General features: G+C 31.6%; 2 protein-coding genes across 4 annotated transcripts; one reads left to right on the top strand and one right to left on the bottom strand.

The window, feature by feature from the left end:
- Positions 1-7,394: 7,394 nt before the first annotated feature.
- LOC110698490 (organ-specific protein P4-like) lies at positions 7,395-8,790 on the top strand. Its single transcript, XM_021875931.1, has 2 exons — positions 7,395-7,537; positions 8,276-8,790. Exons 1-2 carry the CDS (start codon positions 7,487-7,489, stop codon positions 8,615-8,617), a joined length of 393 nt encoding a protein of 130 aa, XP_021731623.1. The 5' UTR covers positions 7,395-7,486; the 3' UTR covers positions 8,618-8,790.
- A 2,687-nt stretch (positions 8,791-11,477) lies between these two features.
- Positions 11,478-13,238, bottom strand: LOC110698489 (BURP domain-containing protein BNM2A-like). Of its 3 annotated transcripts, XM_021875929.1 has the most exons (3): positions 13,144-13,238; positions 12,815-12,909; positions 11,478-12,713 (listed from the first exon to the last, which is right to left on the bottom strand). In XM_021875929.1, exons 2-3 carry the CDS (start codon positions 12,869-12,871, stop codon positions 11,877-11,879), a joined length of 894 nt encoding a protein of 297 aa, XP_021731621.1. In that variant the 5' UTR covers positions 12,872-12,909; positions 13,144-13,238; the 3' UTR covers positions 11,478-11,876. The 3 variants fall into 3 exon arrangements, with proteins under 3 accessions (XP_021731621.1, XP_021731620.1, XP_021731622.1); XM_021875928.1 differs by lacking the exon at positions 13,144-13,238 and having other exon boundaries at positions 12,815-13,055; XM_021875930.1 differs by lacking the exon at positions 13,144-13,238 and having other exon boundaries at positions 11,478-12,710; positions 12,815-13,054.
- Between the last annotated feature and the right edge of the window lie 6,028 nt (positions 13,239-19,266).

Genomic DNA, 19,266 nt, shown 5'->3' with positions numbered 1-19,266 from the left:
AAACTAACTTAGTTTTTTTTTTTTTAAAGAAAAGGATATAAGTTTTGAAACTAAAAACCAAAATCAGGCTTTAGACTTACAAGTTGGAACCATAAAGGCCCTTATTCAAAATCCATATAAAATAGGAAGTAAGTAAAATTATAGTCAAAATAAACTCAGTCTATGAAGTGAAATAAGCTAAGTAATTAACCAACACTCCACTCAAATCCCATCACCCTGATGCAAGACAGTTTATGCAAAGACCTGTGATGAATCTGCTCCCTAATATTACAAGTGTAATAATTGGATCATTACAGGGTCATTGAAGGCGAAGGCCATGACCAAAGAAAAACACACAAAAGCACGCAATCAGCAACGCTGAGTACATACAAGTTACGAAATATAGTAAAGAGTTCTAGCATGATACTAACAAGCATTCCATACACTCACAATATTATCATTGACTCGAACACATGACTCCATAGTTACTCATTACTAAGTTTTTATTTAAGTAGCATTGATCACTTCATTAATTGATTGGATTAAGCAATAGACCGGGTTGTCCCCCTATGCTCCATTCCTGAACATTAAATAAGAAAACCCTATGCCTCCTTTCGGAAGACATTAATAAACATCCAATGGCAGACGGGCGCGACTCCGTGGCCATAGCTAGTATGAGATCTCATCTAACTCATTATAATTTTAAGAGAATTTAAAACAAGAGACTCGTAGATCAGACGACCTCTGAAAAGTGCACGGGTAATACCCCGTGAACCCCAACCCCTGTTTGTCATTACTCTAGATGTGCACAAATCCAGAGTTTTATTGCTCATCCTTCTTGCACTTTACGTGATTTACCAGTTTAAATTTGGTGATGACTCATATGCAAACAACACAACCAATCATACATCAATCATTCAAATCATTCAAGTTTCCAATTCAATTCTTAATTTATTAGTGACAAACAACATTTATTATTGAATCCTTTAACTACCTCGGTGTATAAACACCTTAAGTGCATAAGGCACCTCAAATTCTCAACTTTGTCTTATGAGACTTTAATTCTTCCTTTACTCATTCCATTTCAATATAAACGAACAAGTAATCAAAATAATTCATTATATATTTGCCTCTAAGCTCACTTTGAACATTATTGCATAAATACTGCTCATAAGGAAAAATCAATGCACATTTCTCAAGCATGAATTAAAATAACCATCACATTTATCATCAAACAACTCATTACCAAACAATTCCAACCAATCCACAAGTTCCCTAGCATGATTCTAGGTTTTTCCAAGTCCCTAAACATGCTCCTAAAATCAAGGTTCCTCGTATTCTTGTACGTACCTTGAGTAAACAAATTGGTTGGCCACCTTAAGGCTAGAAGTCACCTTCTACGAAGTCCTCTCCTAAACAAAACAACAGTAGTGCAATCAATCACCCAAGCAATATATATTACAGCAATACTAAACTATTTTAAAATCTTTTAAATCATTGAAATAATGTTCTTAAATTATTCCCAATAGCCAAAGTTAATAATTTAGTACTTGAACTATGAGTTTATATGCTTAAATCACAAAAATATGGCTTATAGCAAAAATTTCAGCAACTTTAAAGTGAGTTATAAATCCGAAAATTCGTTTTAAGCATGTAAAACAATCTCGCAAACATTTTCACTTGAAACAATCATTATATAGTACCGTTAGTATGTTTAGAACTTGAAAACCCATCATAAAACCATGACTTAAAGCTATGTAAAGTTAAGATTAAAATCTGAAAATTTAATTTAATAGTAAAGTGTATGAATACAACAATCTAAACTTGAAATATATAATTATAATTTAATTAGTTTCATAAAAACTCAATTAAACCTTCGATAAAAATAAAAAACTGCACGAAAACCATACTTAGAAGCTGAATTTGGCCACGAGAGGGTGGTGCTCACTACTATAGGTATTGAGTTTTGATTAGAACATCATTTACACACGAAAAACACTATTTTTTTTTTTCCGAAAATCAGACGAGTTACAGTCAAAATGCGATTAAAACGTGATTAAGAAATTTTACGAACGGAAAAAATTCAGAAATTAGTTACGAAAAATTAAGAACTTGCTATTGAATTAAACATCATCATAGTCATAGAAAAATCACAACAAAATCATGCTCAAATTAAATAACTTTAGCAACACGTTTTTAAGCCCTAAAACCATGAAAATCAAGTTTTAAACCCTAATTTCACAAATTATGAAATCTGAAAATTAATTATATGCTTAACATATCATAAACTTGATAAATTTGCAATCTTTCACAACTCAAAAACATAATCAAACTATAATAATTGTTAATCAACGAAAAATTCATGTAAAGATTAAAGCTTTGAAGAATTTAAACAAGAAAAGAGAGGAAGATAGAAGAGAAGGGAGATGAAAGGAACCGGCTGTGGTGGTACGGGGCTGCAGCGAGGTCGCCGGTGGTGGGTTCCGGCTGAGGCAGCAGCGGCGTAAGGGAGGCAGCAGCAGCGGAGGGAGGAAGCAGCGATTTTTTTTTTTTTTTTTTGTCTGAGTGTCGTGAGTGAAGGGGAAGGCAAGGGAAAGCAGTAGAAGTTTATAGGAGGTTTTGAGAGGGGAAATAAGGAGCAAGTTTCCTTAATTAAAATGTGAATGAGGAGAAATAAAGGGGTAATTTACTTAGTTAAAATGGTAATATGGGTTTATGATTTTCTTGTTTTTATTTTTGTCAAATCTTTCCAAAAGAAAAATTATTCAAACAAGTATAGAATTATTATAAAATATTTGTATATATAAAAATATAATTATTATTTACTAAGGAAAATATGGGGGATTACAAAAAGTGTGTCTCTATGTCTACGACGGAAGCCGAGTATGTGGCTATGTTCGAAGCGGGTAAGGAGATGGAATGGTTGAAGAGTTTCCTTGAAGAAATGGGCATGAAACAAGATGTTTGTGCGTTGTATAGTGATAGCCAAAGTGCGTTTCAATTGGCTAAGAATCCTATGTTTCATTATCACACTAAACACATCAAGAGGCGTTATCACTAAACTATGAGTTTGGTGAAGGATGGCACGATGTGTTTGAGGAAGATTGCCGGTTCCAAGAATCTGGCGGATATGCTCACTAAAGTTGTTTCTAGTGAAAAATTGAGGTTGTTTAGGACCTCAATTGGACTCCATCATTAAATTGAAGGAGTCTTGCGCTATGGTGAAAATTGTTTTGATGAATGTGTTGAGTGTTCTTGAGGAAGGAGTGTATATGTGGTAGTCTATGGTGCATGATTAATTTTATCTCCAAGTGGGATATTGTTAGGATTAGTGTGGAGATGAATCAATGCATGGAGGCATAAGTTGAGAAGCTAGAAGCTGCTATTGGTTGTGAGTTCGATCGGACAAGAAGGAGTTCGGCCAAACTTGTGAAAAGTTCGGCTGAACATGCATGGGTCTGATCGAACCATGTTTTGAGGCAGTAGCAACAACAATTCCATTTTCTAGTATAGGTGCGACCGAACCTTAAGGGAGTTCGATCGGACCAAGCTAGGTTCGACCGAACTCTGTGTAGGTTCGGTTGAACCCTGTTGCTCTATTTCTACGATGCGATTTCAGCCTGTGTGCTTGTTTAATTGCTAGCCCTTGGATTGTCATTTAATACCTAGACTATATATAGTTTAAGCCTCTTTTATATGGATTCACAAAAACATAAACACATAGAGAGGGTTTGTGAAAGATTTGTGAGGAGCATTTGAATGTCATACCATTCATGCTTGTAATCTTGATTTCATTCATCATCAATACTACTCCATAGTGCAAAGGGTGGGTTTTATCTCCCGGTTCTCGGGTTTTCCTACGGTAACATTGTCTCCCTTTTTTTACTTGCTTTAATTTCTTCATGGTTGTTCTTAGTTGTCGTGCTTGCTCGTTCTTCATTGTTGTGGGTTGATTGCAATTAGTTCGAGCCCTTAATCCTTTCAAATAGCTCGAACAAATAATATTCTCTCAGTTCATATTCCATATCCGCACATGATAACTTAGGTAAACATAGTTCGAACTACAAAGTATGTACGAAGTACAACATTGAGAATAGCTCGCTCCTTAAAAAGTACTTCGTATAAATTATACTTGTATGTACGTATGTAATCTTCTATCTTCATACTGTAGTTAGTAGAAACTTCATGCGTATGTAGGAAGAGCAATAGCTTCTACAATAGCTGATCACGAGTAACAAATTAACAACTTAGCCATCAATTTATTTATTTTATTTATTTTTTTACTTCGGAAAAAGCATTATATTAATCATAAAACAAATTACACACTAAGACATTAGGGGTAGGACCATACAATCTCTTTGTATTAGGAAACCAAATATTTTCAGAGGAGCAAGACGCTCTTCTCTTAAAGCCACTCATCCTACAAAACAAGGAGTTAGTAATACCGGAAGGAGTTTTACTTCTTAGACAAACAATTTTCCTTCGAACTCTGGAACGGCGAGAGGAGCCAAATATCTTCGACATCTGAGAAGGGCGCTTATTGGTGTTCGCAGTAGACTTCAACTAGGAAAGGACTGGTGCATCTAGAAGGGGCATCGACGTACTTTCACATGATGACGCATGAGTGACCATAATTATGGTCGGATCTTCATGTGTCAAGATTGGAGTTGTTTCACACCTATCATGCCCTTCAAAAGGGAGGTGACTAATCTCCATTGGTGTAGAAACTTCTTGAGTTTCAACACAATCCATCTTTTGTGGAGGATCAAGTACTCGGATGCTAATAAAATTCTTCTTGGAAGAACAATAGTAGAGTAGTGTTCGTCCCTTGAAAACGACTCCATACATTGTGGATGTAGGTGGTGGTGGTGTATTGCTCGACATAATATGGGAAGTTTGATGTGGATGTAGGTGAAGCTCTTGCTATGAGATGCAGCCTTAGGACAGCCATGGAAGCAGGCTTCGGGAACTTTAATTTGGAAACTGATAACTTTTGTTCATTCCATCATTTGAAGAAAGCCTCCATAGCTCCTTGCTACTTTGGCACTCTGGTGAAGGATATAATGACGCTTGCTAATAGCTGTCAGAGGTGTGTTTTCTCTTTTGTTAAAAGGTCGGGAAATAGTGTTGCTCATAGTTTAGCAAAATTGAGCTTCTCTTTTAGTGAATATCGTGTGTGGCTTGAAGAGTACCCTACTGAAATTCAGGGGGCTTTATGTAACGATATTGGACACTTGGTGAAATAATAATAGTCCGTGCGGTGTTACGCTTTCTGTAAAAAAAAAGAAGTTATAATTAATAAATTTCTAACCTATTGAATGAGCTCTAAGAATTGAATCTACTCCGTATGAATTAATGAATGAATTGAATAGTATTTATATTAATGTTTGTGTAAAGCTTTCTTAATTTCAATATTTTAATCCAATTATTGCGTGCTCAATTTAATGAGTGGTCATGAGAATTAATGAAATCATGATTTTAAATTAAATTGCTACTTGAAACATAATGTTAGTTAAAAAAAAAAAAAGATAGAATAATTCTAGCTCCATTGTTTTGGGTTCAGTGTTCGAATCTTATATTAGTACTATACATGTATGTATAATTGTAAATAAATATATATTTTTTAAAGAATACATAATTATAGTATTTTAAAGGGGGGGTGTTAAATACCGCCAACAATTTTTATCAAAACTGCCAATATTTAAGGTGAATAGACATCAATACCCTTATTATACCCTCCACTACATCTTCCTCTTTCTTTTTTATTTTTTTCTCTCTCATCACCCATAAAGGTCTCAACCACCATTCACCACAACAGCAACTTTACATCGGAGGCGAAGGAAAACGGCGGTCGTACGTCGGAGGTGGAAGAACAACGGCGGCGAGGATTGGAGGTGATGAACTGGCATCACGGTGGTCGGGAAAACCAATTCGTCACCTCGCTTTAATTTTTTTTTTTAATAATCTCCGGCGCTCACCACTGGCTCACAAAACCGATTGAAAATCACGGTAACCGGTTTTGGACGTTGGTAAACCTTGGTCAATTGGCGTGCAAAACCGATCACCAGGGACGGTAACCGGTTTTGGACGTCGGTTACCATGGTCAACCGACACTAAAAACCAATTACCGTCCCGAGTGACCGGTTTTTGCGCGCCGGTTGTGCTGGTCGTCGGATTTAAAAGAAAACCACCACCTTCCCGTCGACGAGGGAAGGTGGTGGGTCGTTTTTTCAATGGTTATTGATAGTACGTTGTTGGTTCTTTTGAGATTTCGGCAACACACAAAAAAACCTGATTTTCATGTTGTATGTACACCTAATTGGACCTAATTAGCCGTTTTCAAAAAGAATAAAATAAAAATAGACCTAATTAGCCATTTTACTGTATTTAAGGTGAATAGAACACACCCTTAATTAGGTCTTATACATTTTGTTCACTATATTTTTATTAATTTCAAAGAAATAATTGAGTTCAAATAAGGATTATTATGTTAAAGAAAGATAAGATCAGAAAAATTAAACTAATAAGTTTATACAATAAGGTATAATAAGGATTACTCACGTTTAATTTACAAGCTAAAATAAGTTAATTGAAGATAGGATGATATAAGTTGTATAAAATCATAAGATAAGTTCAAATAACTGATAAGTTAAGATACTCCCTAACTAAAAAATCAGCTAAAAATAACGCACCTTTATAAGATAACATATACTTCTTCGTATGTGAAAGATTTATTTGTCAATCGTCACTGGCTTATGATTGACATTTTGTTTTTGCCCCTGAATTTGATTTTTAAAGATTGATCACAGGTCACCCCATGCAGAAATTATGTATCACAGTACACTCATTGTTAAATTATTTTGTTTTTGTAAAGGAGAAGATTGATTGTGTGCATTATTCATTGGCTATTCGATAAAAAGAAATAATAATTTTTATAATAAAGTATGTAAAATAGCGTAAGTCTTTGGAAATTAGGTAATCCACTCCATAATTTTTATATTCATGGTCTGCCACTAAATATAATACCAAAGGAGATTTTTATTTTTTTATTATATAATTACTACTCCGCTTGTACTATGTTACAAAATCTCATACATTATTATATTAATTTATCCTGGCATGAATAATGTGAATTTTCCTATTATATGTTGTTACATTAAATAATTAATTTAGGGGATGTCCTACTTTTTCATGGTGAGAAACGAAATTTATTTCTCACATGGTATTTTTGTAAATAAACCAACAACTTTAATCAACTTTATTCAATTGTGAAACCCACAATAATGAAAAAGTTGTTGATTTACCCACGAAAATGGCCCCATAAGAAACAAATTTCGTTTTTCAATATGAGAAACAGGGAATTTCCCATTAATTTATTTATCGTCATTTGATTGCCCTAAAGTTCTATAAATAGGGTAAAGAAAATAACATTTTAATTCCACACAACAAATCAATAATACTTCATATATCATACTAAAAGATTACTAGTAGTGATTTGCAGATAGATATGGAATCTTACATCAAAATCTTCTACATTGCTCTTCTTTCGCTTATCTTGGTAAGCATCTACATAACTTTTTTTTTTTTTTTTTTTAATAGACATAACAATTAAATTAAGAAGCTAAGGCTTGAAATATAAAATATACGATCTCCAATACATAGAATCGACTAGTAAATAAAGTATGGAGTGTATATTATTAACTATTTTTTCTTCTAGTATTATATTATATATGTTATTTAGCTATCTCATTATCGTTTACTAATTTATAGTATAACATCTTTTTATGTAAATATAACATTAGTATACACTGTACACATAATTATATAAGCTAAGCTATGAAGTACTGTATGATAAAAGAGAATACTAACCAAATACTACGTACCCTCATTCAATTTTTTTTTTTAATACGAATATATTTTACAGGCTTAAGTTATACTTTGTATATACTCCCTCTAATTGTGATTTATGTTCTTATTTGAAATCCTACGATCATTTAAAAATATGAGAGAATATCTTAAATATATATATATATATATATATATATATATATATATATATATATAAAAGTGTCATATGGGATCTTATTAAGATGCACCCTAATTAAGCTTATTCATGCATAGTTTATATACTACATACATTGCACACGCGTACATACTTGTTAATTAATGTGCGTGTTTATTCGAACATTGTTATTCAAGTTAACCAACTTTAAAGTTGTTCCTTCAAATTATACTAGTCCTGATTAGAATGTACTTAGTACGAAGTATGTATTAATGTCAATTTACAAATGTACAGCTTGCGAGCTCGAGTGAAGGGAGGAAAGACCCGCAAACATATTGGGGAGACATGATGAAGGGGCAACCGATGCCTGAAGCTCTCAAGGACTTTATAAATCAGAGGTCTTACGAAAATCATGAAAAGAAAGAAGCAATAATTACAAATTTTATCAAAGACTTTGATCCAATTCCTAATGCTTCAGCTTACCATGATGATAATGTACATGTGAATTCAAACGAATTGAAATCAAAGAAGGCAGATTGCAACGACTTAGTAGAGCATCATGATAAACTAGCATCCAAGAAGTTATTTGATGACGAATTTGAACCAATCCCAAATGTTTCTGCTTACAATGAATAATTAGAATAATATATATTTAATGCATTGTTATACATAATTAATTATATGCATTTATATATATGCGTTGGATTATATGTATTTCAGGTTTGTGACACTTGCTTATGTATTTTTCTTTATGTCTGTGTACCATTATCCTTAAGTTTTTATTTGATAATTCGCACAATTTTAATCTACTTTTACGTTTTTCTTTGTGAGAATATAGCTCTCTATATGTATAACAGTATAAATATAGTAACAGAGTATAAAAATCAATTTTGAGCTTGAATTATAAGCTAATTTAATACTTTTAGTTGAGTTGATCCATAAACTTTAAACATCTTAACATGATATCGAGAGAGCATTTCATTTTACTTGAGCTTGAACTATAAGCTAATACTTTTAGTTGAGTTGATCCCTGAACTTTATTAATCTTTACGTGGAATCGAGAGAGCATTTCCTTTTACTTGGTTTGAAGACGGAGCACCACACATGGGCTGTCAAGAACGTCGATGAGGTAAGATCGGCCACTAGCGACAGCACTAGGCTCACCACTGGCGACACCACTCTACTCTCTTAATCTATTTCTTGGCCAGCCTTTCTCCAGCACTAGCACCATATCGTTAACCATCTACATCTCTGGCAATTTGGTGAGTCAATTCAATAAGTCATGCTTAATATCAGGCAATGTACTCCAAGACACGTTAGCTGTTTGTCGTCCTTTATTTTACAATAATTATTTTCAACTTTATCCGATCCTTTGTTTTCCTCTACTTTCTGAATTTAGTTTATTGGATTACATTGTTTGGAATTTCATGCTTGTCAATGTAACACTCGTTACAATCATAAATTTAATTTAGTATCAATAAGTAAAATTAAAAAAAAAATTGATATTTTGATAATATATACATTAAATCGAACTAACAAGATAGATCACCTAACTATCATTTTCTTTTAATTATGTAACTAGTGTAAAATTCTAAGCATTATTGCAAGTGAAGAAAAGGACATATATATTTTGTTGTAAATACAAGTATACAAGTATTCAATCTTGGCTAAGTTACTAGTGTTAGGATTAGTGTGGAGATGAATCAATGCATGGGAGCATAAGGAGAAGCGAATAAAAGTTTCATCAAAGTGTTGTCAATAAAAATGAAGTGAAATTCCTTGATGAAGATTGCGACTTACATCATCATAAGCCAGTACAAGTATTTAAAAAGTTGGTTGTAGATGAATTTGAACCAAGACCCACCATTTCAATCCACCGTGATTAGGACTTCTACTGATTTACCCCTTTTCGTTTTACTAAGATTGTCCCCTTTCCTCTCTTTTATAATTGTAAAGCTTAAACTACCGTGTTAGGTTAAATTTTGCTCCTACGATGGTGTTTTTATATTTTCACGCATTTTAATTAGCATTGTTGTTAATGCTTGTTTTTTTCTTGCTTATTAGTATACGATATACGAAGTATGTATTTTTGTGTTTGAGTACTATGTTAATTTAAGCCGTTTAACCATGTCTAGTATGACATTAAAAAATCATTTGAATGTTTTACACCCTTCATTTTGTTGATTTCCACTCAGTTACTGAAGCTATGCAAACTAAGAAAAATTAAAAATGGTGATCATGCATGTAGGTGCTTTTGTATTAAAGAGATAAGTATATTAAATAAAATAGGGCCCACAAAGTGAGATTGTGGATGATAAAAAATAAATGAAAAGTTGTCAAAGGAATAAAGCAAAATTGAGTAGAATATAGAAAAAAAAAATGAAAAAAAATTGAGTAAAACTTAGAAAAACGAAGGGAGTGAAATTGTTTTTTGAACAATTTCCAAATTCTATAGAATTGCTAAAAGAAATCAAAATTTCTCAGTGCTTGTTTCGTTAACATGGGAATTAATTTCCTACAAAAAAGCATTTCATGTGAATTTAATTCCAACATAAACTTCATGGGAATATTAATAAAAAATAGATTAGGTAAATAGTGCAAAAAGTCAAAACATTTAACTTAAGAAATATAGAAGGAGCACAATAAAGTGTAGAAAAATTTGAATCGAGGCCCAACTAAGTCATAATGACTTACGTCATTTTGTCTCACTAAGATAAATCAGACTAATATAAGGGATATTTTGAACTTTTTTAATTTTTAATAAAATACTAAATAAGGTTTTCAACAACTAATAAATGATTTTTAAAATCAGCCGATCGCAAATTATCGACTGATTTATAATTGTAGTTGATATTTGAAAAAACGATCCGTAATTAGCATCATCTGAATTTCAACGGTCAATTAATTAAGAAAAGAACTAATTTTAAACTGGTTATCATATCAAATGTGGTTTTGTTGTGTTCTAAATCAAGTTACAGGATATATAAGAGAAGGTAAAGAAGACTGAAGACCCATAAAGGCGAAATAATGAGTATGAGACAAGGGGTGATACTTTTTTTTAATGTTGCAAAAGAAATTTTGAGTAAATGAACTAATTGCATACTGTAACAAGTAAATAAAAAATTGATTGATAGAAAAGATAGAGAAAAGGAGTTCATATATGGTTAGGAATTTAATTGAAATTTAAAACAATTATAGATATATATAAACTTTTGATTGGAATATGATTCGGTTTCTAAGTGTTACCACTTGGAGCAAAGTTATTGAGGCAAGGGAATGCATAACACAACAAACTTTTTTACATAGGACCAATTGAAAAAAAAAAAACATTGAGCCGTGGAGGCCAGGCCCAACCAGCTCCAGGTGGCTTCACCCCTACTCTGCACAACACTGTTGGGCTTCGGACCTGCGGTTAGAGGCTGGCAGCCACCAGGCAGTGGTGCAGCAGGATTTGGATCACCGGTGTACCGTGTACTGTTAATTTGATGGGAGACAATTTTTTTTTTTCTTTTTTTTTTTTGACGAGTCGGGAAACAAGTTAGATGCAAGGGCTTTCAGATTATATCTCCTTTACCCAACATCACACTTCCAAGTGAGAGCCAACGCCGGAGCTCCGCTGTTAACCAACCGGAAAACCCAGCCTAGTACCCTCTCACAACATAATACAATTTAAAAGGTCATTTTTCACAACTTTTCACTTAAAAGGTCCTTTTAAACAAAATTGACCACTTAAAAAGTCCTTTTACACAAATCTTCCTTTTAAAATCAATTACAATACATTCCTCAACTGATGTTACAACAAATTATTAAACCAATCAATTGGACATATACTATGAATTCCAACAATATTAGTACTCCGTAAGTAGTATAGCATACAAGCTAAGTAAGCAAATTTTTACATACTTGAAACACTTCCTCTTGAACCCTCAAAATTAGATATTATTGGCACCCAAACAAGATTATCTGCAGGAAAGAAATGGCAAACTGGAGATGAACCCGGCTTGATTCCTAGAACTCGAAACGAGAAGTGGTTAGGACTCCATTGGGAGGTATCCATATGACAAACAGCAACGGCTTGTACAATATTATCACTTCCCTTTTCTTCACCTTTCAATGAAACTTGAAACACTTTGCTTTCGCTTTCTTGGTGATGGCAATAGTACACCACGTATGGGTACGGCATGGTGTGACAAGCAATCATTTTCGGGGCTAGTATTTCTTTAGGTTCATCTACGACGGTATAATTTTGTAAAATACTACCAGATTTCGCGAAGTTTTGGGTGCTCAAGGCCTTAAATTTTGTTGTTGGTCCGAAGATTTTATGCACAAAATCGAGCATAGACTCTAAGGAAGTAGCACAAAATTTAGTCTCTCCTAGTATAGGTTTTATTATGATGCATTGTCTTAGGGTATCTTCCATGGCTTTAGCTTGAGACGAAGCTTGAGAGAAGCCGAAGAGTTGAAGAAGGTAAGATAGTTTAGATGGTGAGAAAGGTATTAACTCGGCTTCTTCCCTAGGAAGAAAATGAGGAGAACTCGAGGAAGGATTTCGGCCTCGAAAGAAGATAGGTATTACATTTCCTAGCTTAAGGTCTTTAGGGGTGAAAAATACTTGCACTGAATGATCCATGTGTGGTGTTGTTGAATGGCCTTGATGAAGATGTTCATGATGACTTCCTTCGTAGTTTCGATTACTTGCAAGGTTTTCTCCATTTGCGGCATAACCAATCTGCTAAAGAAATTAAAATCAATTTAATTCATAGTATAGGTTAAGTTGAAGACAAATTATATAAAAATTATACGTAGTAGAGGGTAATTAAGAAGATGATTAACCATTAGTAGAAGAAAATGTAGAGCCAAACTCCACCGAGCAAATTGAGAATAATGCATCTTAGCTTGAAAAATGTGTTGGTGTGAATGTGTGATGCCTGATGAGAGCAGTATAAGGCTAAATTATTAGGTTGGGTGCAATAATGCATGATGAAATACAGATTATTCGAATAACATTAGACAACCTTACTCGACCCCACATGGCCACATCAATGTTTTAGAAAAAATCTCTGTTTCACAATAGATGCAACATTTTGACCTTTTGCACCATTAATTAGTGTCAATAATTTATATAAGTGGGGAAATTTTCATGTGTGGCTCTAGCCGAGTACCTCATTAACACGCCGAAATGATGTTAAAATTTCCTCCGAAAATTAAGAGCCTTTTGTTTAAGAAAGAAATGCGTTAATTGTTTATTTCGTACACCCTGCGCATGGTACACCCGGAAGAACATCACCTTATGAATAAAAGAACATTACCTATAAATAGAAGAACATTACATATAAATAAAAGAACATTGCCTATAAATAGAAGAACATTACTTATATATATAAAAAATTGTAGTTATAATAATTTATTATACATTACAAACGAACATAGTGTACATCAAAAAGAACGTTACATATAAAATAAAGAACATAACTTAAAAATAAAATAACATTATATATAAATATAAAACAACATTATCTTTCTGAAAAAGAACGTTACATATAAATAATGGAAAAATGCTACTACCCAAACCCATGGAAGAAGATGATGAACAATAATGATGAACAATCAAGTAATTTTATGATAATAAAGCTTTATATGAACAACAAACATTATCACAAAACACAAAATATAGGTAAAAATAACAAGCAATGAGAGAGTTCACTATTAAAGTACAACCTAGGGTTTCATATTCATGAAGTAGAACAAAGATGAACAAAGAAAGAGATGTCATACCTCAAATGAGTAGAAAACCCTTGTAAAGATTAATAGTGGAGATCAAGCAAGTTGAACACTCAATTGCAAGTTTTTTAGCCAAAATAAAAAATTCCCAAAATTCTCAAATCACGAAAAATTCCAAAATTTGGTTGTGAAATTCGGATTTTGGAGTGTAAAATCTAGTATAAATGTGTTTGTGAGTTATGAATTAAGCACATAAAAACTATAAGAATCAAGAAATAAAATGGAAGTAGAAGTTAGAGAGAAAGGAAAGAGAGTATCGAAGAGAGAGAAAATGAATGGGTGAAATGAACATTCCATATAAATGAGGCTTCATAAAAAAAGAACATTAAATTTGTCCCAATGTTCTTTTATTTATATGTAATGTACTTCCGGGTGTACCATGCATATGGTACAAACCCCTCTATCATACTATTTTCAATTGATATTGAGAAATGATTAAGCATGAAGGTTAACCAAGTGCCCTATGTATGTAATCTCTTAATAACATTAATGAGCGTAGCTCAATATAATATGATTAGAGGTCAAGAGAGTGGTTAAGCGGATCGAAAACACAACCTTGCTTAACCTAGACGGTTAGACTAGGCATATAGCATTATAATTTGGGAGTGGCAATTGACATCCTTTACCGAGACATAAATCGAATTTCATTATCGAAGATCAAATCTCATTTAATTTACATCGTTACCCTATTGCCTAAAAAAATTATTATGTAAATTATAAGAGGTTTAAATATACATGAGATTTTCTAATATTGACACACAATAAGATATAAAAGATTTATCATCTATAAAATAATTCTTTCTAACAAATATAATGTAATGAGAACCTATCCAAAATTTTTAAATTCAATTGATGAATCTTACGGAATAAATTTCCCTTTTAGGTTCATCATTATTATGCCTCTATTTACTCTATTTTTATAAGGTTTTTCTTTAAATTTGACAATAAAGTTATTGAAATACTATGTATATTTATTATTGTTGCTAAATATGTGCCTATTAGCATATGTGCAAACGTTAAACAAACCGAACATACAATATACACAATTCATAGAGAGGATCCGAAAAATCTACTATTAAAAGTGGTAGTAGGTTACATGTGATCAAGACAATCATTATTTTAGGTGACTTAATTACAAAATTGCATATGTGAAAGATTTGTCATTAGCTATTATTATTGATCTTTTGTTTTTCTTGAAAGGAGTGAATTTGATTTTTAAAAGATTGGTCACCCCCATGCAGTAATATAGAGTATATGTAATTGACATTTTGTTTTTGTATAAGAGAAAACTTCAAAACTCTGTACATTATTCATTGGCTTTTCGATTAAAAAGAATTTAGTTTTTATTAAAAGTAAGTGCAAAAAGCATAGGTCCATGGAAATTAGGTACTCCACTTGATAATTTTATATTTTATGGTCCTCCTAAAAATTAATCAGAAGATAATTCTCGCACTTTATATTAATATTAATCGATTATGGCATGAATCATGTGAATTCTCCTAATATTTATTGTTATTACATTATTATGTAATTAATTTATGTTTGTCATTTGATATTTTGATTGCCCTAACGTTGTATAAATAGGGGAAAAGGGAATAACATTTTCATTCCACACAACAAATCATCAACATTATCCTAAGATTAATTCCCGTAAAAACAATTAAAAAAAATATAAATAAAAAAAAAATCAAAATCCTCTTCATTGCTCTTCTTTCTCTTAACTTGGTAATATGCTATATTGCCTCTCATTATTGCATAATAATTACTCTATCTTGTCTAAATCATCATACTATTTCTTATAAGTATGTGTGCACGTAAATACAAAAATATGTATGCATGTAATTATATAAGCTAATCTACGTAGACACATAGTACGCTTAGTATGATAAAAGGGAGTGCTTACAAAAAACGTTATGGAGCACATGCATAGTCATCACATACTATCTTGAGAAATTCCAAGTTTCTCAATTAACTTGAGAAACAATTCTTTTGTAAAAAATTGAAGCAGTGGTTTTACCTTTAGCTTAAACCGCTACACGAAATTAAATAGCACATTACCCTAAACCGCTACATACTTGAAGTGGCTATTTAGGGGTAAAATCTTTTACTGTAATATTACAATTGTAACCCTTTGAAAAACAAACGAACTTTGTTTCTCATCTTGAGAACGAAACTAGGGCGACCTCTGCTACTATCGATCATTTGTATAATTTGAAAGGAAATGGTTAATAATTTAAAATTTTCAGTGTACAAACTATTACACATTGAATAATCATTGATAATATTTTACGATGAAGGGAGTGATTTTCTTAAAAAATACTTTACAAGCTTAGCTTAGTACATACAGAGTTACAAAGTGATGGTTTAATTTGAATTCCATCTATCTAATTTCAATTTAGTGTGAAAAATTAATGGGTGTTTAATTTTTAAGATGTACCCTACGCTTATTCATGCATATACATGTAGTTTTTTTTTTTTTTTTTTGGGATGCAAACATGTAGTTTGTAAATTTTTGTACGTGCAGTGCTTGTTAATGTTATTTTAAAAATGTTATTCATTAATTTTTACTAAAAGGTTTGAATTCAATTTGTATCATTCCTTAACATTGTCTATACCATTATATTTAAAAGTCTCTGTATTTCAATACATAAGCTAGTTTTTGGGGAAAAAATTGAGATGATGAACAATAAATGACCGAATGTCATTGCTATACAATAATCTTTGTTTATTCTAATAACAAATTAACAACCATTGAATCGAGTTACCTTTTAAATTGTCCATTACTTAAATTGTTTCAGTTTCACTAAAATGTAAAGAGTACGAGTATTATTAATGTCAATTTATAAATGTACAGCTCGCGAGCCTAAGTGATGGGAGAAAAGACCCGGAAACATATTGGGGAGACATGATGAAGGATCAACCGATGCCTGAAGCTCTGAAAGATTTCATAAATCAAAGGTCTTATGAAGGCCATGAGAAGAGAGAAACAATCAAAGAATTCATGAATTAATCAAAGACTTTGATCCAATTCCTAATATTTCAGTTTACCATGATGATAATGTGCATTCAAAAGAATTGATATCAAAGAAGGCAGATTGCAACTCTAAACATCATGATAAACTAGCATCAAAGAAATCTGACGACGAATTTGAACCGATCCCAAATATTTCTGCTTACAATGACTAATTAGACAAAAGAAAAAGAAAATGCATTGTTTACCAAAAAAAAAAAAATGAAAATGCATTGGATTATATATATGTATTATTTCAGGTTTGTAATACTTGCTTGTGTAGTTTCCTATATGTTTGTGTACCATCCTAAAAGAGGTCTCGTTATGTACGTGACCTTAAGGTTTTACTCAGTTTTTGATAATTCGTGCATTCAGATTTTATTTTCACATTTTCTTTTGTGAGAGTACTCGTATACATAGTAGTTTTATATATATACAAGGAAGTGTTGAAATAAACATATGAGTGCAATATCAGTTTTTCTGATGTATCGTTATACATAATATGAAAATAAAATCTTTTAATATATGAGTATTGAGATCATCTCTATAAATGAACTATAACGAGGGAGAACTATGCAGATTAAAGAAAAAGTTATCATTTTCTACAAATAGTTTTTTTTTTTTTTTTTTTTTTTTTTTTTGAATAAAGATTAATTTATGGATACTTCTATGACCAAAGAGAACTTTAATCACTCCCAAAGTTATAAACAAACTTCTAATGTAATGAACTTTTAAAACTTTATTTCATGAAAGAACTTCAATTTACGATCGCACAAACTTTTAATGTAATGAACCTTAACGTTTGAAGAAATAATTATCATTGATATCAGATGCATGCTAATGTAAGTACCCCATTCATTCCAAAATAAAAAGGCTCAAAGTCAGGCGCTCGGTCTTAACTACTGTACTATTTTTTTAATGTTAAATTTAATCATTTATAAACAATACTCCATCCGTTTTAAAATGAGTTTCCAATAATACTAGACCACTCTGACCTTCAATTGTACCTAAAGTCGATTAAATATACTCACACATGATTACTTGTTAGAATTGTATGTCTCAAAGTAAAGTTTTCAAAAATCAACTTTTTATTATACTTTTTGAAAAATTTACTTCGTAGTTAATGTTCCGTATGTAACAAATTATGGCAGATTGAGATATTATTTATTTCGGAACAGAGGAAGCATAACACATTAACAATTTGGTTCCTACAAATGCTAAAAAAAAAAATCTTCATATTTATGTTTTCTAAAGAACATGCTCATGATCAGTCCCATAAAGTTGAATTTAAGGTTACTTAAGGTGTGTTCTCTTCACTTAACGAACTTATCTGAATTTAGCTTATTAACTTGATTAGACATGGTTATCCCTGATTTTCATGTTGTATGTACACCTAATTGGACCTAATTAGCCGTTTTCAAAAAGAATAAAATAAAAATAGACCTAATTAGCCATTTTACTGTATTTAAGGTGAATAGAACACACCCTTAGTTAGGTCTTATACATTTTGTTCACTATATTTTTATTAATTTCAAAGAAATAATTGAGTTCAAATAAGGATTATTATGTTAAAGAAAGATAAGATCAGAAAAATTAAACTAATAAGTTTATACAATAAGGTATAATAAGGATTACTCACGTTTAATTTACAAGCTAAAATAAGTTAATTGAAGATAGGATGATATAAGTTGTATAAAATCATAAGATAAGTTCAAATAACTGATAAGTTAAGATACTCCCTAACTAAAAAATCAGCTAAAAATAACGCACCTTTATAAGATAACATATACTTCTTCGTATGTGAAAGATTTATTTGTCAATCGTCACTGGCTTATGATTGACATTTTGTTTTTGCCCCTGAATTTGATTTTTAAAGATTGATCACAGGTCACCCCATGCAGAAATTATGTATCACAGTACACTCATTGTTAAATTATTTTGTTTTTGTAAAGGAGAAGATTGATTGTGTGCATTATTCATTGGCTATTCGATAAAAAGAAATAATAATTTTTATAATAAAGTATGTAAAATAGCGTAAGTCTTTGGAAATTAGGTAATCCACTCGATAATTTTTATATTCATGGTCTGCCACTAAATATAATTACCAAAGGAGATTTTTATTTTTTTATTATGTAATTACTACTCCGCTTGTACTATGTTACAAAATCTCATACATTATTATATTAATTTATCCTGGCATGAATAATGTGAATTTTCCTATTATATGTTGTTACATTAAATAACTAATTTAGGGGATGTCCCACTTTTTCATGGTGAGAAACGAAATTTGTTTCTCACATGGTATTTTTGTAAATAAACCAACAATTTTAATCAACTTTATTCAATTGTGAAACCCACAATAATGAAAAAGTTGTTGATTTACCCACGAAAATGGCCCCATAAGAAACAAATTTCGTTTTTCAATATGAGAAACAGGGAATTTCCCATTAATTTATTTATCGTCATTTGATTGCCCTAAAGTTCTATAAATAGG

This window comes from Chenopodium quinoa, unplaced genomic scaffold (assembly GCF_001683475.1).
Source record: "Chenopodium quinoa cultivar QQ74 unplaced genomic scaffold, ASM168347v1, whole genome shotgun sequence".
Lineage (NCBI taxonomy): Eukaryota > Viridiplantae > Streptophyta > Magnoliopsida > Caryophyllales > Amaranthaceae > Chenopodium > Chenopodium quinoa.
This window is presented reverse-complemented; position numbering and strand designations above follow the sequence as displayed.